Consider the following 16,369-nt stretch of genomic DNA (forward strand, 5'->3'; position numbering starts at 1 on the left):
AGCCTGTTGTGATGGAAATTGCAGTTTAACCTTTGATACAACATGACGTCTACCAAATACAGACGGACTTTCAAGTAATGAACCAAAATAGCTTAATACGCAGTTTCCCTTTAAAAAACTCGATCATGTACGAAAAAAGCTGAATTTATAAGCACCATGACCGAAGCTATGCCAATTTTGACTGTTTTAAATTGATTGATTGTTTATTTTTTGTGCATGTCTGTGTGTATGTATGTGTGTGTTTGTTTGTATGCTGGTAATCTTGTATTCTTGTACAGGTTTTTATTTTGCTGTTATCTCTTACCATGGCCTCTAGAAACAATCACTAGACCCTGACTTACCCACCCTGATTAAAGAGAGCAGAAATAAATGAACAGAAAACATTTCAAAATCGTATTCTTACTCTCTGGCCATTTTTTTTCAGGACGCAAAGAAGCAAATACTGACAGCAAACCTATGGCTCCATATGGTAAGAACTATGAGTAACGAGAATTCATGCAAAGGCAAAAGTTAACGCATATGCAGCTCAAATGGCATAGCTATACATGCTCTGAAAAGGAAAATTAATATTGCCCAAGTTCTGACCAATGTACATGTCAATTTCGACGTAATACTATGCAGTATATAACTTACTTTACAAGCTAATTCACCGTTTCAAGTGCGCATGTGCAGTGTGATATTTTGTGGGTATTATGTCAAAGTTAAATTACCCTGGCTATTTGTTATGTATAGCCAGGGGCCTTCAACTTAGAGATACAACCCACAATGCATCGGACTGCACACGTGCACATCTAACCATGAACTATATACATTGTATCTTATCAGGGGTCATATACAACTGCAATGCGCAAGGGGGTGGGGGTGGCTATGATGGCCCTGATAGAGAAATGACGATTCTACAAGTATTATTCATACCACAGTCTGAACTATTGTTTGTATAATTTCAGATGTGGTACGATCCTCGGCTAGAGTGGAATAAAGCTGACTATGGAAACGTGACAACGTTGGTGGTTCCGGACGAGCGAGTCTGGAAACCGGACGTAGTTCTCTACCAAAAGTCTGTACAATTGTTTCTCCTTAACTCTCACGATAACAGTCTTGAGCATATGAGATAAGTCTCTAAAGGCTCCATAGTGTAGGTGAATGGACAAATAGCAGAAATTGGCCAAATAGACGAAATACTATGCTAAATGAGTTAGCGCGCGGGCATCAGTAGTACTGTTAGCAGCCTGGGGCCATCTTCTTTGAAGTCCACTAATCACACAGGTTGCAAACCGTCCTCCTGTGGCCAGCTATTTCCTCTGGCATATTATTCAGTCCATTTGGTCAATTTCTATTATTATGTTTCCAACAACCTCTGGCAGAGACGTAGTATACGAAATATCAAATCCGTACAATTGGGGCCCACATAGACACTGATATTGTACTTGTGCCATCATGTCAGATGACTTGGGGTTTTGTACAAGTGTATCTTTGGAGCATGGGTCTAGCATATGTTCACTGTTGTTTGGATTGAGTCTTTAGAAATGATTTTATGGAGCTGTCCAATGATATCCCCTGTAAAGCCCAATGACCTGAAATTCGGTATGGTGATATTAGCTTTTGTTTAGGGATGATGGTCTATTTCACTCGATGTAACTTTGGATTAGTCTACTGTTATACGGGTGACGAGTGCTGTAGTGTTGTCATCCATTACCATGAGGGAAGCATACGAAACTTCTGGAATTCCGAAAGCACTGATGAAATTTTGCCGAAGTCGCTTCTCATCTTGTATATATATATCATAATTATTCTCACATCTAGCGCTACATTGGTTCAACTTTCCGCCTTACCTAACCTGTGGAAATGCAACAAGTATCAAATAAAAAATGCCAACCTATAATTTCATATCGAAATATTAAATCCGTCAATCTCCCTCGAACATATTCGACCCCTATATGCAGTCTTGCAGACCCCTATAACACGACTTCTGATATTACCCGATTATTGATAACCAATGAGATTCATCATATCGCAATCCAATGCCAGAATGGGTGATGGGGAATGACCCCTAGACACCAATTTTTGACCTTGGCCTATCTTGAGGTCGTCCAATAAAAGTTTGCATCAAACTCGGAATAGGCTGATTTTCTGCACAGTCCATATCAGCCATACATATCTGCGGAATTTGATTTTATGTCGTTCAAGGGACCAAAAAAGTTTTATTGCTTTTCGAAAAGTCAATAGTTGATGACCCTTCTGGATTTGAATACAGGAGGAAGATTTTAATGTAGAAAGCACCGTTTACACCCACTTTCTAGCTTTGGCAGATCACTCAACGAATTATGAAGAAGGATTCTTTTACGTTTATTCGTGTTTTGCTGACTTTTGAATCATACTTTACATCTTGCATCATTTATTTCAATCATGTGTAAGGTTCACACACATCCGACATCGCCTAATTGAAAGGGTCCTTAACTTAATTGTAAATAGGGACAATACTTTCTTGTTAGTCGACATTCTGCCGGTTGAAGCAATTAATTCCACCTTCCCTGATTGGTCCTGATTGATCAGAGATGTCCGTGTAGCTCCACTGGTAGCAGCCTCACGGTTGAGATCATGGTTCCAATTTGTTGGTAACTGGGAGACTCCGGTTCAATTCTGCAGCTGAAAAAGGCATCTCGGTTGGCGCTGCACCCAGATTTCGGAAGGAACGTAAAATGGGGATCCCGTGTTCCAGGAGGTGCATCGAGCACGTTAGATTGAAAGGGCTAACAACCCCTCCCTATGAAAATATACCTTGCTGAAAGAGAAAAGAAACTTGCTGTTCTATATGACAGTAGGCAATACAAGGGTCTGAACGAACGAACCCTGATTGGTCAGGAGTTCACGAAGCAAAACAAAAGTTACCAGAACCCTAAGCAACTGAAAAGTCATGTAACTTAGATTGACGGCAATTTTCAACGCCATTATTTCACATGGGACCGCTTTTACGAGACCTCCATCAACAGAAATAGCCGTGTAGCTTACATTGAAGACGACCTCAAGCGCCATTATTGAACTTCGGGAACGTTTTAGGACACGATAATGACATTATCAACTATTACCCAACAGTTTTATGGGTGGGGTCGAAATTACGTAAACCAGGAAAAGCTGTAAACACAGATTGACAATGCGAGAGTGGACATCAATAATGCAAACGGTAGTGAAACGTCTTATTCTAATCCTGACGGTGAAGTATTCCCAGGCAAGTCTCAGCTGCTCTCAACTTGGATTGGACTGGCTACTTCTACCAAGGACATCTTCTTAATGTCCTTGCTTCTACTAGACAAGATTTCAGTCATTGAATGTATACTATGTGTATGCGAGATGTCTCAATATGATGCTTATGACGAAAATAAGATACAGGCTATAGAAACAGAAAAATAAGGTTCTTTTTAACATAGCCGAAGAGACATTTACATAGTGGGCCAAGGGCTGAATAGATTCCAGATTTTCATAGTGGGCCAGGGCCAGAATAGATTCCACATTTACATTGTAGGCCAATGGCTGAATAGATTCAACATTACATAATGTCTAAGGACTGAAAAGGCTGGATACTCTACATTTACTTAGTGGACTAAAACTTGGGTGATTTCCACCATGACTACTCTGAACCGCAGGGTGGCGTTGCAGTAAGGATGTGGTCCGAAGCAGCCTATACCCCCTCTCGTCACATACACACACGTACACAAACGATGTTTATAAGAAATACGTAATCAGAGGATCCTATTACACTGCATTTGATAAAATGTTGTCATCTGCTAAAATGTAACATACATTTAAGTACATTGTACAAAGAAAGGCGCCCATTCCACCGTGACTGCGATCTCGCTGCGCCCTCACTGCGACCTGAGTTGGATGTGTGTAACCATTGACTTCATAATTGGAAAATCATGCAAATGTAAAGTGTGACTGAAGACATGACAAAGCACACAAAGCGTAAAAAGATTCGTTCTTCATTTACAAAATTTGTTGAGCGCGCTGGTCAATTTCAGGCTGTAGAAAGAGCGCGACGAGAGCGCCGTCCTAGTAGAGTGGGGAGTATAGCAAGCTGCCGTAACAGAAATTGTGCACACTAGAGAACTAATCATTTGTCCTGTATCATGTAGCGCTGATTCAGCCTTCGATGGCTGGGCTAAGATGCACGTGCTCATCACCAATGACGGCACGGTGGTGTGGGAACACCCGGCTATTGTCATGTCGGCCTGCGAGATGGACGTGTCGGCATTCCCGTTTGACAGTCAAGTCTGCACGCTGACTTTCGGGCCGTGGGTGCAGGATGCTACAGAGGTAACGTGTGTGGGAGAGAGAGTGTGCATGCGTTCGTGTATGTGGGTGCATGTGTATGTTTGTGTGTGTATGTGTGAGACTGTGTTTGTGTACATGTATGTATGTATGTGTGTGTGTGTGTTTGTGTGATCGTGTTTTATTGTGAAAGTGTGCATGTGTGTGCGTGCGTGTGAGCATATGTGTGTGAGTGACTCTGTGTGTGTCTGTGTGCGTGTGTGTTCAGGTTTCAATGATAAGTGGTATATCATCACAGATAATCTCAACCATCTGTCCTCTAGGTTTTGATGATTAGCGACAGCGCAGCGAGCAACCTCAAGCACTTCAGCGCCAACGTCGGCGCCTCAGGATGGGACGTGCTCTCTCTCAACGCCCGAGACCAGAAGGTGTCTTACGACGGAGTCTACTGGGGAACAACTCCCAAGAACTTCTCGGAGACTGACATCACCATCCACCTTCGCAGGAAGCCGACGTTCTATGTCTTCAACCTTCTGCTCCCGTGCGTGCTCCTGGCCGTGATGATGGCCGCCACCTTCCTCCTCCCCATCGATAACGGGGAGAAGGTCTCCTTTGGAGTGTCCATCTTGCTAGCGCTGGTCGTCTTTCAACTGCTGATGGTCCAGCTTCTCCCTGAGTCAGAGAGCCTACCTTGGATAGGTAATGTATTTTTTTTTTAAAGTGCTCGCTAATCTTCCACGGTAGGGATTTCTCTGTACCTCAACTTGTAGCAGCCTCACAGTTGAGCTCCTGGTTCTAATTAGTTGGTAACTGGGAGACTCCGGTTCAATACTGGGACAGGACATGTTTGTTGAGTGTCATTCGGAAGGGATGTAAAATGGGGGTCCCGTGGGGGTGTCTCGAGCAACCCCTTCCTGTAACAATATACCCTGCTACTGAAACAGCAAAGAAATTATGTGTCCCTAGGCACTACAAGGTGAAAGGAAAGGGAACTCGATCCAGTTTTAGCTCACTGAAGAGCTAATCTTTCACTGGTCGTGACAGAAAAGAAGACAGACGCTATGTACAGTATTTACAGGTTCATTGTGCCGGGGAAATTTCCCTAGCTCTTTTCGACAAACACAATGGACAGTGGATCACAGCTTAACGTCTGAGGACTGCGACCCTATCCGGTAGCGTGCTTGTCGGGTGAGCGACACAGCCGGGATCGAACCCGGGGCTTCTAGTTCCAGAGGCAAGATCACTAACCACTGGATTACGCACGCTACTGGTAAAACAACAACATCAATCTTCCGCGGTATGATAGAACTGTTACTGAGAAGAGCCAGTTCTAAGTGAACTAATGAGCCGTAGTATAGCAAAGCTGTACAACCAGATGACTGTTATATATCCTTCAATGGCTAATTAGGTTTAACTGGCGACGTTTTTCTGCTTCGACACATGTATTGATCAAGTTCCGTGGATGTTGAGGGCGGTGCTTTGAGCCCCACTTGCGCATTCGTCATCTCAGATGGTGACGTAAAGCCGGCGGTCCCTTGTGTTGAGAGCTTCATGTATTCGTCTCAGGCGTCAAAACCCACGTGAAAGACTCCAACAAACTTATTGAGGGGCAAGGGAGGGGGGGGGGGGGCATGTGTGCTTGGTCGAAAACGCGAGACTTCGCAAAGTGGCGAAGTGTTCAGAGTTCTTTTTTTTCTAATTAGATTAATGCATTTTGCCAAGAGCATCAATATCAAAGAAACATTAATCACCCAGCTACTCATAGTAGTGGGTTTAGCAAACCGTTATGCTAGATTAATAATGATGAAAGACCATGTGCATGTAGGTAACAATCGTGCAGTGGTTCAGCACATTTTATGATTGCTCGGTTGAACTCCACAACAATTCAATACACGAACATTGATAAAGACCATTAATTTTGTAACAGATAAACACTATTATGATCATCCTTTCTAAACTGGGGGCTAAGTATGCGTTTGCGATTGTACGTGTTATGTGATATGCTTTTTCATATGACATGGCATTATATGTAACTCGTAGGTACTGCTTAAGCTATTTTCGTGGCCATATGTGCTTCGAACATTTCCCTTTGCATTCATTACTAGTATACTGGCCCTTTAAAGTATACGGTCTAAAAGCATGGATATTGGGTTAAATGCGAGTCTGTTCATGGAGTTAGAGTGGCGTCTTTGAAAATGAGTGTACGGCTTGGCAACTAATTCAACTAGACGCCTTTCAAGAACTCCCCCCCATTATCGTATGATGGATAGCGTGATTTGAATTTTGACCGGATGTCTTCAACAGATGTTTCAATTCCTTCATGTAACGAGACGGAGGAATTGCGGATGAATGGAAATGAACGCCCCCTATCTGTTAGTAAAATTGCACACTTAGCAAGCCATTGTGTGTGTTAAGGGAAATTGTTTGAAGGAAGCTTGCGGTAGATTCTTTGACCCCTAATTTTGTACGGAAATTGAAACATCCATCAATTTGAAATACTTTCCGGTGTGCTATGTAGCTTTTTTTGTTCCTTCAAAAGTAATAAGTAGGACTGCAAAGTAAGTCTGCAAGGAGGTTTGCCTATTCTCCAGTAACATCATAGAGTTGTTTTGTGGGGTCGTATGGCGTAACGGCAGAGCGTTCGGCTCAGAACCAAGAGGTCCCGGGCTTGAATCCTGTCATGTCACCGATCTTGTGCCCTTGGGAATGGCACTTGAAACGACTTCCCTAACTCCACCCAGGTTTGAATGGGTACCTGACTTCGGCTGGATAAAGTCGTATTGAGGTCACCTGGTGGCGTCAAATGGCAGCCGCACAGACCATTTCGACAGTTCCACAAAATGCAAGTGTGGAGAAAATATGAATCTGTTGCCCTTATTCATTGTGTTATTGTAAACCCTGAATCAATTTAACACCAGAAAGGCTGCCATTACACGGGCAATTCCTGACCAATAAAAAAAAATTGTTATCATATTATATCTAATACGATTAACTATGATTCCTCCAGGTAAATTCGTCATCATAGCCATGGTACTGATGGCCGCATCCTTGGCAATCTCCACCATCGTCATCAACGTCTGCAGTCGCGCCGCTGGCCCGGGCAAGAGGCCACTGGGCCCGTGGGTACGGCGGGTCTTCCTCCGCTACACGGCAAAGTTCCTCCTCATGGGCGACCTCTCCCAAGAGGACCAGCCCTACAGCCTCATAGACGGGCGGAACAACGCTTGTGGCGAGCAGGTCCCGATGGCTTCGAAGACCGTCCAAAGCTTCGTTCTTCTACCAGGAGGTTCTGATGATGTAGACAAGAAAGAAGACAACGCGGCATCGTCGGAGATGTTGGACATCATGAGAGGGATCAAGAAGGGACTGGACTCACTGATCATCTACTACGAGGAGAAGGAGAAAGTCGAGGGCATCGAGAGTGAGTGGAAGCTGCTTGCCAAGGTGTTGGATCGGATCTGCTTGCTCCTGTACCTTGTGGGAGCTTCTACGTGCTTGCTGGCGTTTTATTTCAGCTCTACGGTCATCACACCAGATATCTGAGTACTAGGCAAAATAAGGGCCAGTAAATAACTCACCAGCAGGTCTGCAAGTGATGCCATCGCTGCTGTATCGTGACGCGAGTTATGTAAAACAGAAAGGTGACGCGAGAAGAAGAACCAAGGCAATCTATGTTTGCCAACATTAACGTGATGCAACGTTCGACACGGAATGTCAGAATATATGCCAGTCGTGCTGAGTTGTAGTGCCATATCGCATGGAGCTGTTTTGTACTGCGGAAAAATGTGTTTGTCAATGTGAGAGTTTTCTAGTCCCTGAAGTATTGTTTCGTGGCTAGTTCAGTTACAAACGATGAGACAGAACGAAATGACAATAAGTAAGCTGTCGGTTTACGCACTAGGTATATGTCAAGTCAGTAATGTCCACCACAGAAGGTAGCTATTGTGGTCAGGTTTGGAGGGCTTTCTCCGACCATGTAGTTAGCATTGCAAAGCAAAATACGTACTGAGTAAATGAATGGATGGATGGATGGTGGACGGACGGACGGATATGGATGGATGTGTTAAAAATATAGCTAATTGAAATTACATAATCATAGAAATTGCTAGAAATGGTTTGAAAAGATTCGTGAAAATAAAGTGTAAACATGCATGAAGAATTGTAAGTTCGAATAGAAATGTACACAAAAGTGCATTTCATCTGATGATATGATATGTCATAATAAAATAAGGAGATTGGTATCAGTATGGTGTAAGTAACATTTGATGAAGAAATGCTATACTGGTAACTAGATATGCATTATGAGAATCTGAACAGTATTGAGCGTGGTGGAAGAAGGAATTTAGTTGTCAGTTGTTACAAGACTATTGTTAAGTTGTTAACAATACTAATACTATCATTAAAGACCCGAAGTCACCTAACGTAGCAAAAAGGTGATTAAAGAAAAGGAATGTTAATTTGCGATAGTATCCATCATGCGCAGGCGTGTCTTCATAGGCATGTAATATGGAATTTGGTATCTAACGACACAATAATGTAAATGGAGTAGACACTAGTGGTCAACATGTTGATAACTTAATACCAGACTAGAGTACTAGTGTATCATTGATTCTTGATATTCTGCGTTACTACCGTGTATGTGCAAGCTTCAATATGTATGAATTTGAAAACACAAGCTGATCAAAGAATTGGCTGAAGTTGTACTCAGGTGCTTGTGAAATGCTGAATAGGTATTATTCAAAGGACCCTCGGTGACTTTGCACTTAGCATTCATTGTGTAGTCTCCATGGATCCACCAGTCCTTTCGTAGGGGGCACGGACAGTAGGATAGGAGAAATGATTTGCCAGGAGAGTCCGACCGCGGGTAGGTTTACATTTCCAACTGCACCAGCCGAGGAAACCCTGTGGTGGCTAGAGTCCGCTGGCATAATCATTATACCAATAGACAACATAGTTAGTAAAATGGTAGAGACTATCTATAGTGCATGAGCTGTGAAAACTTCACTGCGATGGTAACGTTTTGATTCAATGTATCATGAGCATGTGTAATAGCAAACGTACTAATATTTCGAAACTAAATCTATTATAAATGTAGACCTAGGCTATGTTACTAGATAATGGAAACGTGCTGTTAATTGAAGGTTCGAGTTCGAGAAATTTCCCGATCAAACAAATATCGTGTGAGTGAAAGTTAGGTTGTAAATGTTTATCGTATACTATTTACTACTTTAATCTGTACAAAACTGAGGGTGAGCACATATTGGTAAATTATTATAATGGTACGCACTAGATGATAGATAATGGTAGGTAACGTACATAATATACATCGTGCTAGAGTGTATAGTACTCTAACAATACCCTTATCAAATAAAATCAATACAGCTATAACGAAGCGCACACAGGTGACTTTCTGTCCTTGCTGACCCTGTATGTGTTGTACGCGTAAAGACTGGATCAACAGCACCACCTAGTGGAATCCAATATTATGTCCAGTCTTATTGTTTTCTCGATCATTTTCTATTACAGTGTATTTGAGAAGTCTTACCTTTATCTACATAATCTCCGCTTGAGTTTGACAAGTATGACACACCATGCCAAAGAAATTTAGTTTATTTCATGAAATGATTGTGACAATAATATAAGATATACATCATCCAAGCCAAATAGTATTGGTCACAAAAAAATTGACATGTAAATTTCTGAAGTTACAGTCATATAGGTCTGACCAGCAGAGTCACGTGCTCATATTGGAAGGCTCTTTGCAACTTGAATACCTCTTACTCATTTCTGAAACCACCACAAAAATGCCTCCGCCCACGAGGCGCCGCCAAAAACGATCACACACATAAATGTTACCATAAGCAATGGTGAAGGACCTGCCTTCATGTAAGCACAATTTTAATCTTTCTCTTGTGACATTAGCAACAAGAAAAATTGAATTCAATAAAAGACTACAGTCTACCATATATTGTTGGCAGTTGCTTCTCCATCCGGTATCTTGTCGAAGAGATTCGTTACACTATTGCAAACAAAGCACAACTTTTGCAGCAGCATTCAAAAGGAGAGACCCGTTGCTAACTGTACGTAATGTTGAACATGTAATAAAATATACCTAGTAAATCCAACCTGGTTTATTCAAAACGCTACAGAAGGTTGGTATTCTCTACATTCTTAAGTTCCAAAAAAGATAGCAAATGAGACATTTGACAGTTTTAGTGCACATGCGCAGTCGCAATGCACTGTGGTCTAGGGTTCAAGTTTTCAGTATGTCCAATCGAACATGCCTATCATCTTGAACTCTGACCTAGACCGCAAAGCATCACGACTGCACATGCGTACTCTAAACAGTGAGGAGATATATAGTCACAGTAGTTGTCGCCTGGGAAATTTGAAATAACGCAAACACTCAAGTACATACAATTCTAGACAATGGTAGAGATTATCATGTTACAATATTGTCGTAGAGAGATGTAACTGGTAGTCATTCGACATAAATGAAATGTTTCCTATACACTATTGAATCTGAGTCGAAGTTTCTTCCTTATACGAATTTACAGAGAATCATCTCCTTATAATGCTATAGAAACAATACACACAATAATAGTATTAATGTTTTTAACTGCTTAGTGTTCTTGGGAAATACATTTCAGCTATTCCAAACATCTGCACTACTATTTATGACATCTTACATTTCTACTGTGACTAGAAATATTGGCATTCGAGTCGTACCTAGGTGCACACACCTGTATAAGTAGAAACGCTCATATTATCATTCTTCCCCGATATCATGTCTACAAATCTCAAAATTGTATGAATCCTACTTGTCTATTTATTGTCTAAAATGATTTCTGTCCAAAAAGCCAACTGATATCGAGATAAGAGTTTCCATCAACCTCAAGAGTTTTCATCATACCTACACATCTAAATCCATGAATGGCTATCTGAGGTGAAAAGATTTTCGTCAGCTAAATTCTAATCCACATCTAATCATCCCTGGCTTCGGACATATACCATTACAACATCCTGTCATGCCAGACCCGTGGCTTGTGTATCAAGCAACGGCCCTGGTGTACGGCTCTGCGATCGCTCTAGCTCGAAGCGTTAGCTCAGCCAATAAGGTAGTCCCCCTTTTATTGTTGGAGGGAAAGTTAACAGCCAATCACATCGCCTGTTGACCGTAGGCGGCGACGTGATTGGTTGGTGACGACCGATCAGCTCTAAAGCAGCAAAAGGACGGATCACAGACAGTTACGCCAGGGTAGGTGCTTGATATTCACAAGCAACACGCCTGGCATGAGAGGATGCATTAGTAGTCTCGGTCTGCAGGTAGTTAGTAGTCTCGGTCTGCATGGAGTGTTGTGCCGGCCACATTGCCAATGTGCACAGGCTGCTCGGCAGGGGATGGAGCCCCTAAGTAGTGATCGATCTTCTTCCCGATCAACCAGATCTGGCGGTTTGTGTCCTCTTTGCCTTCCAGTAGCTCGTATCTAAGGCTTGAAATGTCCTGCTTGATTTCCTCGAGCTCGCCTGGAACGAAATTTCAAGCCGTCAATGCAGTTTAGCACCTGCATGTTTTTCGAGTAAATGTATATCTACACAAATCATTACTTGGCCACGGTATGTTACTGTTTCAAATCTAGCTACAGGACACGGTGACAATCGCCATCCAGACATGTTAATTTGTATAACTTGCATCTCATTACGTCAGTCTTAACCTAAATCCCAACAAAAACACCCCTGCAATTTTTTAAATCCGCTTAGGGGCTCAAACTCATGACACCATTTCCCAACATAAAGGGTGTTTAACAGATAAATCTCGATGTCCAGAGCACAAGATGCAAATTGTTTAAAAGTTCTGTTGCAGTTCCAAGGAGATTTACTATAGGAGACCTAAAATCTAATAATTTCTTTCCTAGGCCATAACCTAACTACATTTCAAATGTCTTGACAACCAACCAATCTATCTACAGCTTATCCAATCATTCTGTTCGACCACAAAGCCACAAACAAAACCACGCCGCTGAATACATAACCTTCTCTGCAAAGGTAACACATTGAATTGACGCTAACAACAAAATATAGCTGCTACTCACCCTCGTTGATTTCGCCCTCTTCCTGTGCACGCTGAGCAGTGAGGATGTACCGCTTGACCAGTCTCTTCATGATGCACTAAACCAATATACAAACACTCCGTATCATCTGGTTATTTCAACACTTACGTTACCAACAAAAACACCACTGCAGTTGTACATAAAGCCGATAGGGAGTCCAAACATCTGTGACAGATACATGTGTATGCTCCTGCCCGCTGTAGAATATCTATCATTCAAATAGATTTGTAACATGCATATTATAGAAAATACGTCGACAAGAATAATAGAAACAAATGAAGAAAAAAAACTTATCTTTTTATAAAACCGACACCATGCTTTCGGACAGTTCAAATTGGGTCTGGATTTAGCAATAGCAATGGACATTCAATATTCCTTAAACACCCGACCCACACTAGAAGACGGTAGGAGATTATTTGAAAATTGCTGTCATAACATTGATTTTGGGAACGACAACATTCACCAGCTTACCTGGTATTCTGAAGGCGCGTCTATTGATCGAATGCAGTTCATCATGGGGAAACTGTTGTCAAGCTGAAACGAAAAAAAAAGGAATGTACTGAGTTAGGCATCCTTAGAATTCTTTTCCGAAAATAGTGCCTTATTGACAGGAAATCTCGCAAGCCAACTCGTATGAAAGATGTGAGCATTACACCAGATACCAGATATAACATACCAGATATAAGAAATATTACAATGACGCAGCGCCAATTTGAATTTAAGCATGGTATGTCGATGATAGCTTATTCCTTAATGTGGCTACAATTATTCATCTACAACTTAATGTGTCTCCACTGGTAAACTGTTTTGTCCTCAGCAGAGACTCGGCTGCGACCTATACAATATGCCTTCTGGAGGCTACTGCAAAACTGGGCTGAGGTTTCCATTTTTGTATGTGGCCTCTAACCAGCTGTAAGCCAACTGGAGAATCAGTTTTTACATACAGCTGGCATTTTGGTGATTCTCTGATTGGCTGACAGCTAGTTAAAGGCCGTGCCACAAAAGAGGAAACTTCAGCTAGCCCAGTTTAGCAGAGCCTCTCTAAAATGTATGTTGTATAGGTCGTGGGCGAAGCTGTGTGGAAAACTAAAAAACTGAGGAAAGTGTTTTTGGGGGAAAATTTCAACATTTCCAGCACACTACCCTGACCTTTCCGTTCGATTTCATCGATAGTTTGAACTCCTAACCCTCTACACTACATACACTTGCATGAGATCCCATGGCACCATTCGACCGTCGAGTCATCCGCGATTCGGTGTCGTATCTTTTCATCTTCTTCTTCTTCTTCTTGCAACTGCACAACTCGCAGAGGAGGTTCTTGGTGCCGACGATGATGTAGAAGAACGTCTTTGGACTCGGCATGAGGTTGAAGGGAGCTGGCATGGTCATCCCCTCCTCGAAGTAAGACAGCCACAGCTTAGTACGTGCGAACTTCCACTCAACGTCGGAGTCATCCTGGAGTTAATAATTTTCATTTGTATTTAAGCAAACATAAACAAATAAATACAAACAAGACGGCGACGCACTCAAGTTAAGACAACTTATGTTAGCGCCGCCATCGAACAAGGAAAGAATTAAACAAAAAATACATCGACACGTACATGGGCAGATCATTGCATGTGATTATAACATAGAATACGGGTTTTGATTTCGGAAAAGTGCAAATCCTAGCTCCCCCTTTCCAGGTGCAACTGTTGAGAAATTAAAGGGTGCTTGTAAACTATAATGTATAACTACAGACACAACAATAACGATTCACCAACATTAACATTAACATATACGTGTTACTCTATGCAAAAACGAGACCTTATTTTACATTCCTGACACAGAACACTATCATCGTCACCATTGCATTGTATACTGTTTTAGCCATAAGAATGCACATTATTAGATCGATTGTTACTGTTTACTATCGATTGTTGTAGATGAGTTCTCTGAAAATGTTAAATATTAGTATTAGTCGATGGTTATGTATGTTTATGAATTCTTGCCATACTTTGTACCATGTTCAATTGTCGTGCAATAAAGTTCTTCTGTTACCGAACTATCACAAGTATGTCAGGGTAGAGATTGAGATCTGATAGAATCGGTGATTTTACCGGTAGAGATAACGATCGGAGTCTCTGACGACAGAGGTCGGGATCAGGATCTCTACCAGTGATTGTCTCGGTACAATCGGCGATTATACCAGTCGGGATCAAGATCGGAGTCTCTGACGACGATTGCTGTCTCTACCTGTAGAATCACCAATTCTGACAGATCGCAATCTCTTCCCTGCCATATGACCAATGATTGGTGTGTTATCACTTGACATTTTTAACAACCCATTGTAACAAACTGTACATAGTTAAGGGAGGGAGAAGCCTTTCCCTGCGCATGTGAGTTTGTCGTTTCGAATAGATAAAGGAAACATATTTATGAATATGTATGAAAGGACTAAGCCTATAATTAGTGAAGGTCTCTGGCAGAGTCAGGCGTTTCAGAAAGCATCTTCTGTCTTTCATCAGTGGATTTTTTTTCATCTTGTAGTTCTATGTACTAGTGTGTCTACATCACAAGTATAGGTCCCACTAGACCGCCTGTCAAACTCCAATAAAACTGAATCAGATATAAACAGACCGGCAGGAAATCTCGAAAAAGTTTTCGAGAATTATCATTTTCACCATGCGAAGAAAAAAAAATTGTTTATAAAGATGATAAGCTGCTCTAGAAGATAAAACTATTGTGTATATTTTGAATAAAACTATTGGGTATATTTCTATATTGAATTCAGTAATCCAGTAGTAAAGACTCAATTTTATTCTTCTTACTGGGTATACATGTATATAGACCGTTGAAAAACCGGGCGCAAAACACTTCGTCCATTAACGCATCGAAGGTAAAAGGAAAAGTACATATCTTCTTGTTTATGCATTCCTTTATATGCTACAAATCAACTGTTCAAACTACAACGAATTTCACTCGTCAGTCTTTGTCTATAGAGGATAGGAACTCACTTCGATCTCCTGGTAAGAGTTGCTGATCATGGCGATCAGCATGTTGATGAGCACGACCACCGTGATGACGTTGTAGGCTCCGAACAGAATGTACCCGACGTTCTCAATGAACTTGTGGTCATATCTGGGAGGAAAAATGGTACGTTTTATGGAGGTCAAAAATGATTGCATAAAATACAGTGAACACAGCCAAGGGCCATTTAAAAAAGACGTCTCGTCACAAATATTTATGTAAATTATATGAGAAACTTAAATACGATATGAAAAAAACATAATCATCCAGGTCTTCGGCGTTCCATAGTTAAGGTTGGCAAGGTTTTATTTGAGTTCATGTTAGACTATGGTCTTATAAAAGGTACGGTGAACAATTATCTCAGATACGAGTGTCTTTTGCATCTTCTACCGAAGCAATATGATCCGCTATACAGGGCAATCAGGAACAGTTACGACATTTGCATGTACTTTGATCGTACCTTAGATGGACACCTTTCACCTCAGATAGCCCGAACATTGACCAGAACAGAGCTTTGAACGTTTCCTCCAACCTGAGAAAGAAACACAGTTACATGTAATGTTTACATGTAAAGTATCTTGAGTATACATCTATTTACGATACAGCAAGTGTTTTACTTTCACGAAGAATTCACAAAGAATACAACTCTAATTAGCATGTATATGGCGATAGGCAATGATGTTCAGTTTCACTTTCGTAAAACATCTGTCTACGACACATAATTTTTTCATTAAGAATACAACTTTCTGCATGCATTTCTGGTAGACAATGATTTTCACTATGCATTATTTTCGTAAATACATTTCAGACACTTTATTTTACCATAAAGAATACAACTTCCTGTATTTCTGATAATCAACGATGATTTTTAGTATGCATACAAAATGGGAATGCAGATCCATGCATGTTGAAATCAAACATGTCGAATATGCCAGCCAAACTGGCATCACTAAGTAATTAGATATTGTCAACATTGTATATAG

General features: G+C 41.3%; 2 protein-coding genes across 5 annotated transcripts in view; one reads left to right on the forward strand and one right to left on the reverse strand.

The window, feature by feature from the left end:
- Positions 1-9,868, forward strand: part of LOC136436395 (neuronal acetylcholine receptor subunit alpha-10-like) — a 30,621-nt gene extending 20,753 nt beyond the window's left edge. Inside the window, exons 3-7 of the mRNA XM_066430354.1 lie at positions 425-469; positions 948-1,057; positions 4,131-4,311; positions 4,590-4,965; positions 7,274-9,868. Of these exons, the coding sequence (XP_066286451.1) occupies positions 425-469; positions 948-1,057; positions 4,131-4,311; positions 4,590-4,965; positions 7,274-7,809 (1,248 nt within the window). The 3' untranslated portion in view covers positions 7,810-9,868. The remainder of the gene's footprint in view (positions 1-424; positions 470-947; positions 1,058-4,130; positions 4,312-4,589; positions 4,966-7,273) is intronic.
- Positions 9,861-16,369, reverse strand: part of LOC136436394 (short transient receptor potential channel 7-like) — a 55,838-nt gene continuing 49,329 nt past the window's right edge. For all 4 annotated transcript variants that reach the window (XM_066430350.1, XM_066430351.1, XM_066430352.1 and 1 more), the window contains 6 exons: positions 15,847-15,918; positions 15,374-15,497; positions 13,581-13,832; positions 12,849-12,911; positions 12,360-12,435; positions 9,861-11,793 (listed from right to left, as the gene is read on the reverse strand). In XM_066430350.1, coding sequence (XP_066286447.1) covers positions 11,597-11,793; positions 12,360-12,435; positions 12,849-12,911; positions 13,581-13,832; positions 15,374-15,497; positions 15,847-15,918 — 784 coding nt within the window. In that variant the 3' untranslated portion in view covers positions 9,861-11,596. The remainder of the gene's footprint in view (positions 11,794-12,359; positions 12,436-12,848; positions 12,912-13,580; positions 13,833-15,373; positions 15,498-15,846; positions 15,919-16,369) is intronic.

The sequence above is a fragment of the Branchiostoma lanceolatum genome, chromosome 6 (genome assembly GCF_035083965.1).
Source record: "Branchiostoma lanceolatum isolate klBraLanc5 chromosome 6, klBraLanc5.hap2, whole genome shotgun sequence".
Classification (NCBI taxonomy): Eukaryota; Metazoa; Chordata; class Leptocardii; order Amphioxiformes; family Branchiostomatidae; genus Branchiostoma; species Branchiostoma lanceolatum.